We start from the raw sequence: 18,551 nt of genomic DNA, 5'->3' as shown, positions 1-18,551 counted from the left end.
ATTAAAGCCCAATAATCTTTTGTAATATAACGATTGCTCTTGGTGGTTTCTGGACAAATCTAGACGCCACTAGAACCCAGTAGTCTTTAATTTTATATCGATTGTCCTCGGTGGTCCTTGGACAGCTATAGAAGACATTTAAATTTAAAAATCTTTAGTGCAATGTTAGTTGTTCTCAGTTGTGGCTAAACAAATCTAGTCGCCTTTAGTGTATAATTATCTTCAATGATTTGTCGTTTGTCCTTGATTGTCTGTAGACAATCTGGACGATGCTAGATTCAATAAATCTCTAATGCTCTGTTCGTTTGTTCTGTGGTCTCTGGACACATTTTATTCAGAAATTATATCCCTATAGATAACGGAATGTACCTTTACGAATTGTATCCGGATAAGTTCTATCAAATAATAAATAGTGCGTATTATGCTGTGGACTCATTTTTCCTTTTGAGGTATTTACATTTAATATAAAATCTTTTTTCACATAGAGAAGTATTCACCTCCCGAAACTGCTTTTGTCATTTCTACGAAATATGTTTATATCTAAAATATAAATTTTAATCCGCTATCGCAAGTGGAATTATTCATGTTTTTTTCCTTCTGAATTGTAAACCTTTCTTATAATCAATCAGTTTTTTTAAATATTCAAGTATGCACAACAACCGTATCATTAAAAGCTTGGTCTACCAAATACCAGTAAACATTTGTCTTATTTCTAAAATATTACTTGTTTTAATTTTCTTAAAAAAAAAACAAAATAATGAATTCCCTATCGAAATGACATAAATTACTTAAACATTTTTAGGAATTGTATCCCCGTACTATACAGGGTGTCTTCATTTGATCGGCCCAGGCATTTTTCTCAAAAAGCATACCTTGTAGAAATGTGAAATTTTCAGTATGTATTCATTCGGTGGAGATCGTTATTTGTGAATTTCAGAAAAATCGTGGAATTTTTCACGGTTTTAGAATTTGTAGTTTTTAAACGCTAGGTGGTAGACGAAAAGTTTCAATGAGTAAGTTGTAGAGCATACTCGAAAACCTCCAATGCAGTTGATATGGTCTAAATCGTACATTTTGTCACTGAAATAATAGGTCATGAAAAATAACAAGCTGGTACTACCCAAATGTTCATACGCCTCATGTTATTTTAATGATTGTCAGTGAAAAATATCCTAATACAGATCAGGAGTTTATTTTTTCCTATCTAACGGACCTTTAATAGATTTTAAATATCTACCTTAATTTTATTACCCACGTTATTATTTTAGGAAGACAGTTCTTTTACCCTTACGATTGGTTTTCAAAAATTCTGAAAATTGGGCAGGTCCAAATTCTAGTTTCATGAAATTTGCAATTCAAAATGTATTACAGTTGATACAATTACAATACTTCAAATCAACTTTCAATTGCTCAAACGTATTAGATCCAAATTGATTTATATTCAAATTGGATGTGTGATACAAACTTCGACATTAAGTAAAACTTTCGTTACTGACATAAAATTAAAATTGCAATCTTTTCGTAGCGGTACAAGAAACCTGTTAAGGTCATGAAGGCGTATTTCGCGATCTTAGTCATGTATTAAAAGTACGATCTTTCAAAGAATGGATTTATATTTCTTATACAAAAGAAAATTAAGTTTTAAACCGCTATGTATTTCGAACTATGATATGATCTAGGTGGATACTTATTTATCATATTGTATTCTTCTGATAATACGATCTTCTGATCTTTAATTTTGGTTTTTTATTCAGTGGATTTCTCTTAGCTTTCTTTACTTTTAAAGACATCAAAAGCACCACCAAGAAAAACTGGTTCAAATATATGTTGGTTCACAGATATATGAGGTTGGTATCAGTCCTATTTGGAATTTCAATATTTCTTAATGAATAAAAACTTCACTGCTTTTTTGAAATAAATAATACTTAATTTAATCTGCGATGCAACTATTAAAACAAGAAATTTTGTAACGTTTAAGTGTTGTGGTGGAGTGGTTAGCACTTTCATCTCGCAGCAGGACTAGCCAAGTTCAATCGCACCTTGTGGCACTGGGTGAAAACTTTTAGCTACTCCTTTAACGTTGTGTTTGCAAGTTTTTTCCACGCAGGTTAAAAGAGTTTTCTCTTAAGTTATTTGGTTTCCCCTTCCATAAAAGCCTGTTGAGCTTAACGAGAGTACCAAGTGTAGAGAGCTGTTGGCATGAAGGGCTTGCCTCCACCCTCCTACGCATTTTAACCCAGCTACCTGAATTGAAGGGCAATAAAAGTCACTAGATGACTTGAGCCTAGGGTGGTGCCTTGGCTATTAGCCTAGGTTTTTAATATGTCAATACCTATTTGCGAAATTGCAAATTATTTTCAGTTTACCTGCTGATTTTATCACAAAAACACACAATTATCAGAAATAAAACGTACTAAAAGTTTTAAACCTTTTTACTTTATCAGGGATAAAATTGCAAAGCATATGAAGCTAGACGTATCTTATTATCAGTTAAAAAAACCCTTGACGTATTTTAAAACGTTATTCCTTGGGGGGGGGGATTAGGCTTTATTGACGAAAACCAAATTATGTTCACCTACCGATTGCAAATATATCTCAAGTTCTGCACTCTTACTAACAAAGCTTTGTTTCCCAAAAGTTTTCGGTAAAAACTAATAATTTCAAAGAAAAGCTACCCTGATACCTCACTCTCTCACGAGAAATTCCTGAGTTCAGAGCTTGAAGCCAAATTATTAAAGTACTATACTTTTCTTTTTAGGATAACACCAATGTACGCCGTGTCAATATTTTTCCTAACTACTTTATTCAACGTTATTGGCGATGGGCCATATTGGGACTATAGCCAAGGCATTGGAGATAATTGTTCGAAACACTGGTGGAGAAATCTCTTATTTATCAACAATTTCTTTCATGTTGATGAGTTGGTAAAAATTATTTTATTTGTATTTTCCGTCAAATAATTTTCTCAATTTAAAAAGAACAACTGTTTCTAAAAACTATGTGGGCATCCGTCAGTCGAGAAAACGTTATCGTTAAACATTATTGTCAAACAAGGGCCACAAACCACCGTTTGAAATTTGTCATCGGGTTGGGAACATTGACCTTGTAAGCACCTGGAACTGTTGGGCGCATGAACGTGGTAAGCGCATTGAAGTGTTGGGCGCAGACGTGGCGGACATTTAACCATCGAGAACACATAATCGTGCTGGCACATAGGCTGAATGGGAAAATTGAGATGTTGGGGACTGTACTTAAATAAACAAGTTTTATTTAATTAGCTTTTAGAGTTGTAGATTTTTCTCTATTCAAATCTAGTACGACATTTATACAACAGCCTAATTCATATAATCTTTAAACATTGATTTGACAAACTATTTTCGCACTAATATTTTTATGATATTTGCAGTGTCTTGGAGTATCGTGGTATTTATCAAATGACATGCAGTTCTTTCTTGTCAGTCCGCTATTTTTCTACGTTCTTAAAAGGCGAGTACCTAATTGGACCAATTACAGACATGTTTCGATAAACCTAAAAAAATTAAAAAAAGCTTTATTTGCATACTAGATCTTTTTCAAGTAAATTATATTAAAATATTCCACGTCGGAAATAAAACATAGCATCTACTTAACCTAGAAATACCTATTTTCTGTCAGTGACCGGTAGTTTTACACGTAAAATGCTTACAACCGAGAGAGGTTACCTGTTTGTCTGATAACTCCTATAATTTTTCAGCCGTATCAAAATCAGATGAAGCGCATTATTAGTTAGTTAGTTTATAAACTGTTTTTATCCAATATATATGTTTACTTCTCGTGACGTTTTGAGAAAAAATACAACAAAATAGTTTGTTTAAGGAAATACTATCAGAATAAACTAATCTGTATCCCTCAGCTGTTTGACTAGTGCATTTTGAAATCAAGAAGCAGATCAGTTAACATCTTAAGATGAGGCTAGAAGATTGTATTTTAACATATAATATAACGAGGGCGATGCAAACGCAGACAATCCTTAAAACAGAGATCAACTAATTAAATTCCTTGAAACCTCTTTTTTGAAATAAGCAATAACGTAAAGATGAAGATAAATATACAATAAAAACGAATTTGCCAATCAGACAGGAAGGTTATTACGGGACACTTTATAACATGGAGATCTAAATCGCAAATAAATCCTAGTTAAATATTTTTAAATCTGCTTTTACACGAAAAATTAAAAAATTGTAGCAGATTTAAGGCGATTTTCAAGAAACAGTTTTAATTCCACAACGAGATTGGAAAAAGCCACAAAACCTAAATCAGGAAACCAATACCTTGCCTAAACAATAACACCATAGACCTTTAAATTATCAAATAACAAATAGATTTAAAATCAATGATTACAAATCTAATCATTTTATAAAAACCAGTGAACCATAAAATAATTCATAGCTTTGGTTCCTTAACAGAACAATGATAAGCGATCTATCCCATCCTCCTGCCATTTTTCGTCTGTTCCAAAGCAAAACCTAGTAATTTTCAAAATTTTTAGTTGGTATATTTTTCAAGTACCAATGCGAATTGTGCACTCTCCTAAATAATTTCCACCCGAAAATCTTTCGTCGATGAGATATAACAGTAATTACCGCTTACATAACGATAAGAATAAATGAAATCAAAACACTTAATCTTCTAGGATTTTAAAAATAACGTTTACTAGGTTTTGTCACGTGACAGCCGCTTTACTTAATCGGAAACGATGTTTTAAGTCAATAATCAAAATTCAATTTTCTATTTTTTGTGTAGGAAATCTAAAAGACACATTGGGGTTTTAATTCTAATTGGGTTGATTGTTCTGTCTTCAACTTCAAGGTGGTTCTTACTTACCAAATACCGACTTTTAGAAGGAGTTGAAGTTCCTCTTGACGCTTTGTTTAAATGGTCCAGGTAAGTCAAGAGTCAAATACAAGCATAGAATCGTAAAATCACCTGCAAAATAAAAATTAAGACAGAAATGAACAAATGGCAGAGGATTGAAATTACTTTGTTTCGCTCTGTCCTTTTGAACTAACGCGGCATCACTGCTATCGGTTTTTAGTGGGAAGTGAATAAAAACAGTTTATCGTCAATAACTTAGCATTGCCGATGTCGGTACCCAGATTTTGTTTGGTATGCTGCTAGGGTAATATTATATGTGGAATATTACCAAAATCAGGGTTTCACATTTAACCACAGTGATGTAGACGAGGTAAGGCCACCGTGTTCCTTTGGTCGCAGTTTTGATTGAACTTAATTGTGACGCCTTCTCAACACCAAGTCCTTTTATTTTACCAGATCTAACGAGTTTCTGACAACGTCACTAGTATGTAATGCTTTGTTTTAAATTTAACCGCTTAATGACTCATGTCTACTTATCTAAAATCAGGCGGACTCTTATCTCCTTCATTCTCAAAAACATTTTTTCACAAATGATGTAACACAAAATCATTCGTTTTTGACACCCCATTTTAAATAGCAATTTCAAAATTATTCTAAATTACGCAACAAAACCTAAACCTCGCATCAATTTTAATAGAACTCTTAACCTTAAAGTCTACCTGCACTGTCTCCTATTTTCCCCCCTGCATCTCCTTAAAGCACATTCTATAGAAATTAATTCCGTTTTTAAAAGTGCGCATGAATTAATTTATAGCATCACTGAGGTCACAGATGCTAGTTAATTTGGCAGGCTCAAATGTAAATAAGATTTAATTCGTTTCGCTAATGAACTCATTTAGGCTACAGCAGCGCCAACCGTGAAATAATTATTCCCTGGTATTTAAAACCATGATACTATAATCAGAGCCCTCTATTTCTTAATGTTTAGTATCTTTTCATCGTACAACGCGACATAACTTAAGTTATATAATTATACTGGAAATTAGGATTTTTAATTTCTAGGGTGTAGCCAAACGTTGCCATTTGGCGGTTTGAGTAAAATTTATTTTGTTGGCTTTTTCTACCTCATACATTCGAGATTTCGTGTTTTTGGATCAATTGAAGCGGAAGTTTGTCTGCTAATATTCACATTTGCTATTTGGAATAACTTATAAAATAATTAATATATCAATATTAAATTTTGGCAGTGTTGACAACTATACATAATCTGATAAAATATTATATTTTAATTTTTGGGTGCAGGTAGACTTTAAAATTATTAAAATTTCTTTAAAAATGAAGCTTATTTATTTATTGTTTTACATTAGGAAAACTAATGAGAAAAAGAAGTATTGATTTGCAAGTCCTTAAAATATTTAATCTCGTTAGATTCCTATATTTAATGACGATATATTACGTCACATTGGAAAAATCCTCATTCTTCCCCCTGTAACGCTTGCATAAACCCTTGTGCCCCTTACTGCGTTACGTAATTGGTAAACTACGATTAGTTTTTAATAATATATTGATAAAAGGCATTGCTGTCCATGGCATAATATGTAAATGACGGTTAAAGAATTTTTGTAATAGAGGAATTACAACTGGAGTTAAATTATTCAAATGAAAATATAGTTTTTATTCATGTTAAAAAAAGGAGCTTTAGAGATCGTGACTCTTTGTTACCTGTAAGTTTGAAATATAATTGTTTTTTTTTATTTAGAAGTAAAAGTCTTGTGTTATTTCAAATGTTCCACTGATTTGTTTGCTATCCAAATGTGGTTGTCACTTGATCGAAATCGGATTTTTAAAAAAAGTATAGAAATACACAATAACTTCATGTTTTTTTTGTCAGAAACGCAGACTACGGGAATATAATTTACTTCAAGCCATACAATAGGATTGGACCGTATATTATGGGATACCTATTAGGATATATGCATTATCGATATGCAAATATTTTAAAATTACATCCTGTAAGTACTATATATTTTTTAAATAAACGAACAATATATTCATGTTTGTAAGTCTTAAAATAATTAAAGTGAATGTTTGAACCTTTTTAAAAAACCAGTTAATTGGTTTAACACGTCTGAAAAATCGAATTTACATCGCTTTTCTTGTGTACTTCTTTTCGCCGCGAGTGAGAGCCTAGAGCTTGTAACTGTTGGATTGGTTCTGGTCGTTGTAGCTTGCCTCTTACGTTGATGCTTGATTTGTATATCCTTTTTTAAGTACAGTCAATAACGTCGGCCAAGCTATCCGTGGCTTATCAAAGTGCATTAGTGTAAGCGAGATAGAAATTTGAATATTTGCTCTGATATCCTTAAAAACATGATGGAATTGTTTTAATAAAAGTTAAACTTTGACCCAAAGTAAAGAAGGATTATTGACGTAACTTACCTTCGTGACGAAAAACGCCTTTAAAATTTTAGTTTGGAATACGTATTTCGACAACTGGCAGAAATTTTCAAAATGTACAAATACTATAACATTTTTTAATTAACGGTCTATAAATTCTTTGATCCGTGTCCAAAATAGGTCTCATTAAATATTTTCTATGGGAATATAGTTATAATATTATAATAATGATAATAATAATCAGTTAGGCACCATCCTAGGCCCAAGTCATCTACCGACTTTTAATGCCATCAATTCCGGTGGCAAGGTTTTCATACCACGCCAGAAAACAATTCCCTACTATTCTTGATTGCTGAAGGTTACATTGATAGAGTACAGGGTTACTTATTTCTTAAATTAGTCCATCTGAAATTCTTTTATTAGCTTGAAGGATATGCTGAGTTATGTTTTTCATACCATCTAATTTTGGTAGAGTAGCCGGCAGATTTGATAGGTTAGATAAATAAAAAAAAACTTCTAGTAGATTGAGAGCCAAATGACCACATCGATGATGACAAGTCTTATGTTGAACCGTTCCCTAAAATGTTTGTTTTCCTGGGCGATTTTTCCTATTAACGCGAATAAGTTAACCCCGCTAGATTGCTTGGCCAATCATCTGGCTTTGTATGAATGGGTGTAATTTTTATTAAACCTATGCTTAAAAAAAGGTCTTTTTTAAGAATAATAAGAGTCTAAGCTCCGGGGAAATATTAAGGACAATACTAATTGTAATGTCATGTTCAAGTCAGTTTCTCAATTCGTGAATTTAGATATCCATGGAAATAAATTAATTTTGAATATGGCTGGAAATGAAAGGAATGAGAAGTACGTGTAAGTGGACTGGCGTGGAAATAGAATTTAATGGGGAGGAAAATGTAAAAATGTAGATTAGGTTTAGTATAGAAACGGATTTCAAAGAAAGGCAAAGATACAGTGGGATCCGAATGAGGTGGAATAAGAATAACGTGGCAAGGACACGTGCGTCAGGGAAGTAGTGTGGAATTAATATAAGAAGGCTTGGTCTGGAGAAATCTCGTGGCGTAACGAATCCAAAAGATGACATTTTATTTAAATTTCGTTAGTTTTCTGCATCAATCACGATGGAAGACGTACCTTTCAAGGAACCATAACTTTGTTTTTTTTTTAAGGGATGAATCTTACGAACACGAAGGCGATTGGGAATAAATAAATATATCTTGGTACAAAGAATAATGTATTGGCTTCGATCTAAATTATTTTTATCGTTCTAAGCTTTATGGTGGTATTATGATGGACCCTTTAGAAAAATGTCTCTTAGCTTTTACCCTTCCAACTTCTTAGACAACGTGAGATCACTTAACAAAACCCTTTTGTTTGTCTACTAGTTTCTTGATTGACTTTACAGACACATTTGTTTCCCTGGGACTGTTTTAATTTTTTTGAAGGGGAAGAATGGCCGTTAGGCCTAAAAACCACAATCACAGAAATTATAATTTTCCTTAGAAAACCAACCCTTATATCCGGAACTGCTTTAAGTTCAAGTGACAAGGACTAGAAAGAGATTAGCTTGCAACTCCTGGCTCCCTAAATTATTACGTCATACCAAAACGGAAATGGTGCTCAAATTTTATTGAAAAATTAAATACAAAATTGAAAAAATCCGGATTGAAAATTTGATCTAAAATAAAAATCGAAAATATGTTAAATTTGATCCAATGATTATGTATGAATTTCAACTTTATTCTGATTTCATGAAAAGCATTTGATGCAAACAGAATTGGATTTCATATGCAAGTGTCTTTTTTCCAGTTGGATCTTAATTTTTAGATTGAATCATGCATTTAATTTACTAAAACAGCTGATGTAATTCTTTGCTTTTCTTGCAGGTAGTAGTCGCAGCTGGATGGATTTCGTCTATGACTTTGCTTTACATCATTGTTTTTGTTATGTACGATCAACCTTTGAGTGAAAATGCATTAATAATTTGCTTCAGCATACAGAGAAACCTATGGGCGTTAATTGTAGCTTGGATAGTATTCGCTTGCTTAAACGGATATGGCGGTAAGTATTAGTTGGTAAAATCAAAATTTCAGAAAGCTTCGAAAGCACCCCTTGAGGTTGAATCTCACAAAGCGTCCACCAACAATCCTAGGGCTCGGATTTTTCTGATCGTTTCAACCGGTAAATTCAGTTAACCATGATTAATCGGAAAACTTCCAGATAATTTAACGGTAAAATCTCGAGTTTGTTTATCAACTAATTATATAGTTTGAAAAAAAAAACATTATCTTGATCGCAATAAATTCACCGCCGCCTTACTTTCCCCGAATGTATTTTTTTATCATGAAGCCGATATGAACTTTTATTTAAATAAATTTGTACACACTTGTTTTTTTTAAGAGAAATAAGATCAAATTATAACTCTTCGAAATATTTACGAATTAAATATTTAACGAAAAAAAGCAAATTGTTTTTTTCTGGAAATATAGACCATATTTCTTCGTTAATCAATCATATTTGTTGTTCCAGTTGTGATGTACCCCGACTAAAATGTAATAAAACACTAATGGAAAACTCGTATTAGTCTACCCATGGATAATAGTGAACTACTTTAACTATTTTTTATAATAAAAACCATGGTTTAGCAAATAATATAACTATGTTTTCATCTGGTGCTGCTAGTATCTTACACTTAATTCCGAAAAGGATGGATAGATAAATCACGAAATAAACTGAAGTGTCAATGCTGACTAATAAAACGGTGAAATACATTTTATTTTAACAAAATGGATAAAGTTGGTCATAAAATTCCCTTTCTAATCTGGGACGCGGAAGTCTACAGACATCTGGCCAGAGCGCAATATAACCTGTGTCGTTTGCGCAGTTTACTAAAATACGGGGCGACGTTTCAGTGAGATGGGCTTTTTTGGTCCTCAATGCCCCCACAACGCGATTGAGTGACCAGTCCTTACAAGCACCCGGGTACAAGTATCGCACTTTCAATAATCAGCCTTTTCAGTTTACATAGAGCCACGTAGTGGCAAATGCAAGAAGCTCATAAACTGCTGGATTTTCGTCTGCTAAGCAGACGCTTTATGGAAAAATCGTCTGCTTAGCAGACGAAAATCCAGCATTTCATGAGCTTCTCGCATTTGCCACTATGTGGCTCTATGTAAACTGAAAAGGCTAATTACGTTTCTTTCTCCACTTCTGAAATAATATCCTTTTAGTAAGCTATGGAAATTTTACTTCCTTAATAGACAACATAAGTAAGGACTAGTAAACGTGTAGGGTGAATAAATATAGGAGTTATAGTCTTACAAGTTTACTCATTTTCTCCCAAGTTAATTTTTTCTACGCTTAACTTCCATAGTGTGCGTATAGATAATGTCAACAGTAGCAGACGTTGTCGTAGACAAATAAGTTACACGTAGAAAGGAGTTCTTCATAGTCCTTCAAAGAAAACAGGTGTCGGTTGCACACAGCAAAGCTATACGATATACACTCAGTGGCGTAAATAGCGCCCCCGCAGACCTCGCGGCGCGGGGGGGCCCCCGAGAACTAGGGGGCCCCCAAACGTTTATGATTGAAATTGATGCTTTTTAAAAGGGCCCCGAGTCGTTTTTCAAGGGGGGCCCCGGAGTTCCTAGTTACGCTACTGTATACACTCCTAAAAAGTGCCGCTGGTTATTATTGTTATATTATTTATTGGCTTATATATGGGGCGCCAAACCGGAAAAACTAAATAACATTTCTAGGAATATTTTAACAATTCTAGGAATATTTTAACAATTCTAGGAATATTTTCAAACTCTAGGAATATTTTAAAATTACCTATCAATTTTAAAAATCCTATATATTTTAAAGAGTTTCCTAGTTATTTTAAGAGAGACGTTTCCTACATATTTTACGGACATAATATATTTTTCGGCAAAACGCGGGAGAGAAAGCAGCGCTTGTAGTTTCCAATCGGAGAGTTGAGTGTGAACACTGTAAAGGCTAGCTATGATGGGATGGTACTTGTACCGTTGATGGAGTGGTACTTGTACCGTTGACCATAAATTTTCTTGAGGCGAGAACACGTAGAGCTCAAGCATCCGAGTTCAATTAGGAATTAGGAGACCAGGTTTTCCAGAGGATACCCGTAAATCAGATCGCTTATTGAAGGATGCAGATTCGGACACTAGATCTTTCAGTGGAGGCTTATCATCAACAGTACAAGTACCTCTCCATCAACGGTACAAGAACCATCCCTGCAATGTAACAAGTACCATCCCATTAATGGTACAAGTACCATCCCATTAACGGTACAAGAACCATCCCATCAATGGTACAATAACCATCCCATCAACGGTACAAGAGCCATCCCATCAGTGGTACAAGAACCATCCCATCAATGGTACAAGTACCATCCCATCAATGGTACAAGAACCATCCCATCAACGGTACAAGAACCATCCCATCAATGGTACAAGTACCATCCCATCAATGGTACAAGAACCAATCCATTAACGGTACAAGAACCATCCCATCAATGGTACAAGAACCACCCCATTAACGGTACAAAAACCACCCCATTAACGGTACAAAAACCACCCCATTAACGGTACAAGAACCATCCCATTAACGGTACAAGAACCATCCCATCAATGGTACAAGAACCATCCCATTAACGTTACAAAAACCATCCCATCAATGGTACAAATACCATCCCATCAATGGTACAAGTACCATCCCATCAATGGTACAAGTACCATCCCATCAATGGTACAAGAACCACCCCATTAACGGTACAAGAACCATCCCATTAACGGTACAAGAACCATCCCATCAATGGTACAAGTACCATCCCATCAATGGTACAAGAACCACCCCATTAACGGTACAAGAACCATCCCATTAACGGTACAAGAACCATCCTATCAATGGTACAAGAACCACCCCATTAACGGTACAAGAACCACCCCATTAACGGTACAAGAACCATCCCATCAACGGTACAAGTACCATCATAGTTCGCCTTTACAGTGTTCACACTCAACTCTCCAATTGGAAACTACAAGCGCTGCTTTCTGTCCCGCGTTTTGCCGAAAAATATTCTATGTCCGTAAAATATGTAGGAAACGTCTCTCTTAAAATAACTAGGAAACGCTTTAAAATATCTAAAGAAATATATAGGATTCTCAAAATTGATAGAGTTTGAAAATATTCCTATACTAGAAGTGTTAAAATATTTCTAGAAATGTTATTTAGGTTTTTCCGGTTTGGCGCCCCATACGTTTCAGCCATGGTTAATCGCAACAATTAAACGTGAAATATTTATTTCAACTACCTTGCGCATAAGTTATAAAAATCGTTTTTTAGTACGATAAGAAACCAAGTCTAAAGATTTTTTTTCCGGTAATTGATAAATATGAATTTTTTAAATATTACCAACTATAAATAAAGAAAAACTCACGGAAAATAATCAAATTAAGTTTTGGCCAAAAAGTGATAGAATAATTTAATTTTTTGGTTGAAAAAAAAAACCTTAGGTGAATTTTAGATTATTGGATAATAGTTGAACTAAGAAAAAAACTATTGAACATATTTGCTAATAATTACATCAAAAGATAACTTTATTTAAAAAAGTATACGTATTAATCAAATTATACGAATAAAATTGATCGAAAAATATTAACAACATTTTTATTCAAAGAAATATTTTTCGAAAAAATTCGTTTGTGTCTTAGTTACGGTTAAAAGTTTACCGACACCGAGCCCTAAACAGCCCCGATCCTAATAAAACAGTCATCGCAGGCAAAACATTTAAGCGCTTGAGAATAATTAATTCCTATATCCTACAACGTTATTTTAAAACAAAAATTACTTATTAAACCTTTTAATTTCAATACAGGTATTGTCAACAGTTTTTTATCGTGGAAAATGTGGGCTCCACTGAGTCGTTTAACATTCTGCGCGTTTTTAACTCATCCTGTGATCATGGAATATTACTTCCGTACTCGCCACAGCCCATTTCATTTGACGAATCAAACAATAGTAAGAACGCTAACCATTCACATTGCGGATATGAGTTAAACTCTTTTTTTAAAGTTTTCATGTTACGTAACACAGTCTGTTTCTAATTTATATTATTGTAGCCTGGTTTAAGCAGTCTTTTGCTTAATAGCAAATGTTGTTTTTCACAGTAACAGCAAAAAACATTTTAAATGGATATGACTTAAAATATTTGGCTAAAATCCTAAATTCAAATCATTAACAGAAGCTAGGGTAACTAGCGCTTATTACGTTTAAATCAATTCGCAGCGCTTCTTAGCAGTTGATATTTCGATTAAGTTCTTATTGCAAATACTTACAAACTATACAGAATTTGTGTATTGGACAAACCTACTTATTTTACGAATTCAAATTAATTTGTGCAGTAAAATGTGGTAGGTTAAAGATAAAATATCAAATGTAAAAATTTTAGCCAGAGATTCCAACAGTAGACCAGTTGAGGCTCATAAGTACTGTGTAGGAACTCTGGCTTAACATGGAAATCTTATATAATTATCTTAACGTTGGAATTCAACGGAAGCCCGAGCGTGAAAGATGTCTGCTGAATAGCGACCGCCATGCAATAATTGGTGAAGAATTTCACTATAAATTGCAATGGACTGCTCATATATAGGGTACTCTAAATATTTATTAAAGATAAAATATTGTTTTGCTCTAAAATATCTTAATTTCGTTAAAAAAATAACGATAAATAGAGGTTTGGTTGAAACTAAAATATGATTTATCTCATGAATATCAAACTAGATCATCTTTGCGCTATTTCCCATCTGGATCTAGGAGGGGCGTGGCCTCTCTGCGTCTTAAGCTGCGTTCAGACTATGTGAAAATATTACGTTTGCGTCGATCGTGTCGGTTCTTTCGATTTCTTACACCGTTCAGACTTCTCAACAGAGACTTTAAATTTTCGCGCGTGTCGTTTACATTTTTTCATTTCGTTCCGCTCAAAAAGTTCATAGCAGGCATATAGCCTTATGCCTCATCGGCGCTGACTCTAGGTAGTGGCGACCTTTAGAACCATCGAAATACTAAAACCAATCAGAGGTGGATAAAAATTATTTCAACTTTTCCGCCGTTATTACTGAGCTCTGATTGGATGCACAATCACTTTTTATGTTAATCTCCGTGCAAGGTTGGTTCCTTTCTGAACAGTGAAATGAACGAACCGACGCGACCAACATAACCGAAACGACACGACCGATACTAACGTAATATTTTCACATAGTCTGAACGCTGCTTTACGAAATCAATAGGTCTGGCGCTTTTAATAGCTATGATAAATATCTGTACTTTTACAAAATCAGATAATCGTAAAAAAAGATATTGGTTGCTAATATTTTTACCGGTATTCTAACAATCGCCAAGGTGCGTTTGGAAATCTGTGGAATAAATGAATAAAGGAATGTTTTCACTAAGGGACGTGACCTAAGTTATAAAACGACGCCCCATCGATCTACGCGATTAAGGTCAGACGTCCTTATGCAGTTCAATATTCATGGTAGAAATAAACAAAATCATTAATGTATTGATTCGCTTACCAACAACAACAACAACAAATTGACTCAATTTGTTAGAAAAAAATCATTCAAAACAAACATCTGAGGGATTCCCTATAAATGATTGTTTTCCTCTAAGCAATTTGTCAATTGCTCTTTACAATGGAAATATAAAATTAGAAAGTAATAAGAAAAGAAAATCATTGAAATATTTTATTCATTTTTCAAGACGCTCGTTTTCCTGGGATTAACCATTTTATCATTTGGCGTATCTTTGCTGGCAGCCCTCATATTTGAAGTTCCATTCACGAAAATCGAAAAATATTTAACACATCGATGAAATAATTATAACTTTAAATTAACTTTGAAAAATAAATTTTTATAAATGAGCTAAAGTTTGTGTACATTAATTAATTTTTGAAATAAAATGTTTGAAATAGTATTGTTCATTTTAATATGAAGATGATAAATTTTGTTGTTGATTTACCTTGTTCTATAGAAATAAAGCCAATGTTTCTCAGAACAAACATTGTGTGGTCAATTTCTGAGAGTTTATGTCACAGTGATCAAAATAAGTTTTGTCCATTAAGGTTTATGAGATAAAAATCGCAAATGCTAATTTACGAAACTAAATTTCGATTTTGTATCTATGATCATTTTGGTTACAGGAACTTCTCATTGTCTTGGACACTAGTTTACAAGAATGTTTAGGTGTATAGGAGCTATTAGTTTTGAGAACAATTCTAGGCTAATGTGATTTAGTTACTGGTACGATTTGGTGTCTAGGGCTGTTCGATTTCTAGAATTATAAAGCAAGGAGAAGTTGGTGTCTAGGACTGTTCGATTTGTTAAATCTCCCAGTATCTAGACCACTTTGGCGTCGACGACGATTCGTTATGCAGAACGTCTCAGTGTTTCGACTATCTGGTTGGTAGAACCCTTAAGTGTCTTAGACATTTCGGAATCTAGGATTATTTGAAAAGTAGTGCGTTTCGTTTGATAGGACGTTTCAAGGACTAGAACGTTAAACAATTAGTGAAATCAACGACGCCAGCGTACACTTGCTTTGAACCAAAAAACGGTAAAGATTGTCACCGAAAAGGAAACACGCACTGTAAATATTCTCAATGAATCGACCAATTTTTCCGTAATTATCGTCCCAGCGAAAAAAAAAGACGTCCATATTTCGTAATTAAAATAAAATGATATTTAACAGGATTAGACTTCCAATACACTCTCGGAACTAACTGTAAATTTTACAGCGGCACGGCTGTTTATGAAACAGTACCTAATTGTTTTTTGCGTATGACAGCACCGTGCTTTATCAATTACAAGTTGTTACTGTTTTTAAGAAATATTTTTCATTGATGTTTTTAAACAGTAAGTTATGGCTAGGTAAACAGTATTTAAACGTTTTCTTTGGAAAACAATATTAATGTTATTAAAACGGTAAAAAAAATATAAAATCGGCGGCAATCCTATTGTTTTAAACACAGTAATTTGAGGTTTTCCGAATATAACACCCCCAAGCCGTTAAATATAATATACTTTGCGTTGACGTCGATAATGCATTACACCCTTACTGTTTAAAAAACATTAATATAAGCGTTCCCGATAATAACATCACCATATCGTATAAGTCAAAGTACTTTAGGTTTCTGAAGTTGGAAATTAAGTTATGATAAATAAACAGCAGTGTTTAACAGAATTGGTCAAAAGATGCAAATAAGGATTATTTCTTATAATGGTATAATGGTGTAGTGGGAGTGGGGCAAAGGGCACATACCCCCACCCGAAATGTTTGTTTTTATGAACCAAATATATATTAGTTTTAGTCAAATATAAACGTCAATTTAGTCACTAAAAGTGTGAAAAGTGGAAGGAAATGGAACGTTAAAGAGGGGTAGGTTGAAGCCTTTCCCCCGTCGCATGCGGAGGGCTAGACAAAACGTCACCGGCGTTTGATTCCATCACGTTGAGTGACGTAAATATTACCGAGCCAATGGAATACCGGGAATTTTCGATCTATTTTAATCGGCGTGGATTGAGAGAAACGCTAATAAACGTCTCTTCATGGACATTCTCCCTAGATATAAATCAATACATTATTGGTTTGGGGTACCAAAATCCACTCTCGACCACTTTTAAAAAGTGGCATATCATGAAATAGCCAAATTTTCACAACCACTTGATATTTTCTGCTAACAATGCAGATTTGTGGATGATTTTGTCCCTAGTTTACATTTTTGAAATTTCATTAGAATCGGCCGAACCATGGTTGCATGATTCGATTTCACGTGGAATGACCCCATTAATTTTGTGACGAATAGAGATCGGATGTATACCAAGAGCGTGTAATCGGTATACTTGAGTATTTTCTGGTAATTCATTGTATATTCCATCGAAGATAGTTTTGGGGTGTATATTTTCTCAAAGGGTACCATGGGCTCCCGGAGGGAGAGGGCAAACGGAAAAGTGTCCCCCCCCCCCCCTTTCATGAGCTATGTCCCGAAGGAAATATTTCCGAGCGAGCGAAGCGGGCGAGTTTACCATAGCAACCATACAAATTTATAACAATTCCCCCCCCCACCCGTTGATAAATGTGAGCGGGCGCCACTGTAGGTTACAATTATCCTTTATACGTTAAATTAAAAAATACTAATTTTTGAAATTTGACCTTTAGTAGCATCGACGGCGGAATAGAGGGTGGGTTCAGGGGTACAATGTATTCCCCTCACACATACACTGATCGTGTTTTCAAGTCTAAACGGACGCTTGTGATGCTTTTTTCGCGATAGTTTGTAGCCCCTTGGAAGAGTGAACCTTACGCCACCACTGTTTAGTATGTGTTTTGCTCAAGACAGCGGACCGGGAACTAGATAGTTTTAATGAAAGTCTATATTATTCTTTAATAAGTTTGTCTCTTAGGGAAATATTTTACTATAAGCCATTCAAAGATTGACGTCATCAAGATTTAAGCGCGTAAAGACAAATACTTTATGAGGCGCATTATCGGAAACCAAGCTTTACGAAAACAAATCCGTTTGTAGAGCCTCTTTTTCCACTAGCTCTCATTAAACCTTTTGAATGTGAAGAAAAAGAAGTGATACACTTTTGTATATACTATTAACTAACGAAAAGCTTGGTTTTCCATTGTAGTATAGTCCGACGCCGACGGTTTTTGGATCGGCGGCGGCGGCGTTACCGAGATTTGGACTAGTCGGCGGGGGCGCTAGTGTTTTTCAAGTGGCGGCGGTGGCGTTTATCGGCGTTACCTAAAATTATATTACACCCCAACAGCTATTTTTTAAAAATATTCAACAATTCAAAATATTCCCAATTAAAATACGAATTATTATAATAATAATTATAATTTTAGTATAAAATATTGATACCAAACATTAATTATCACATTTGTTTACTGTTATTATTGTGTAGTCAAATACACCTAATATACCAGGTATATTAGGTGTATTTGACTACATAAATATCACAGTTAAAAAATGTGATAATTAATGTTTGGTATAAATATTTTATACTAAAATTATAATTATAACCCTCGGTCACACTTACACCTCGAAACCGCTTTAAAGCGCGTTGTCACTACAGCGCGTTCACATTGGCTTCAAAGCGATTCGAAGCGCGTTAGAGTGGAACATATGAACGTGATTAAACCTCAGATTCCGAAGCTTGGTAAAGTTTAATAGACTACGTTTTATAATTAAACGTAGC

At 34.2% G+C, this 18,551-nt stretch overlaps 1 protein-coding gene across 1 annotated transcript; it reads left to right on the top strand.

Moving 5' to 3' along the window:
* The first annotated feature begins 2,768 nt into the window (after window positions 1-2,768).
* On the top strand, window positions 2,769-15,159 carry LOC149939187 (O-acyltransferase like protein-like). The gene is made up of 7 exons (XM_090179031.1): window positions 2,769-2,924; window positions 3,407-3,486; window positions 4,783-4,923; window positions 6,746-6,866; window positions 9,156-9,330; window positions 13,166-13,308; window positions 15,049-15,159. The coding sequence occupies exons 1-7, from the start codon at window positions 2,769-2,771 to the stop codon at window positions 15,157-15,159; spliced, it is 927 nt and encodes a 308-aa protein (XP_090035157.1).
* The last annotated feature ends 3,392 nt before the right edge of the window (window positions 15,160-18,551 follow it).

Source organism: Leiobunum rupestre, chromosome 6 (genome assembly GCF_980474605.1).
Source record: "Leiobunum rupestre chromosome 6, qqLeiRupe1.1.hap1, whole genome shotgun sequence".
NCBI classification, from domain to species: Eukaryota; Metazoa; Arthropoda; class Arachnida; order Opiliones; family Sclerosomatidae; genus Leiobunum; species Leiobunum rupestre.
This window is presented reverse-complemented; position numbering and strand designations above follow the sequence as displayed.

What these genes read in the sequence shown, in the direction of transcription:
- LOC149939187 (XM_090179031.1), top strand. Translation starts at nt 2,769, where the DNA reads ATGTACGCCGTGTCAATATTTTTCCTAACTACTTTATTCAACGTTATT. An exon ending in GCTTTGTTTAAATGGTCCAG is followed by an intron (nt 4,924 to 6,745) that starts GTAAGTCAAGAG and finishes TTTTTTTGTCAG; the next exon opens with AAACGCAGACTACGGGAATA. An exon ending in ATATTTTAAAATTACATCCT is followed by an intron (nt 6,867 to 9,155) that starts GTAAGTACTATA and finishes CTTTTCTTGCAG; the next exon opens with GTAGTAGTCGCAGCTGGATG.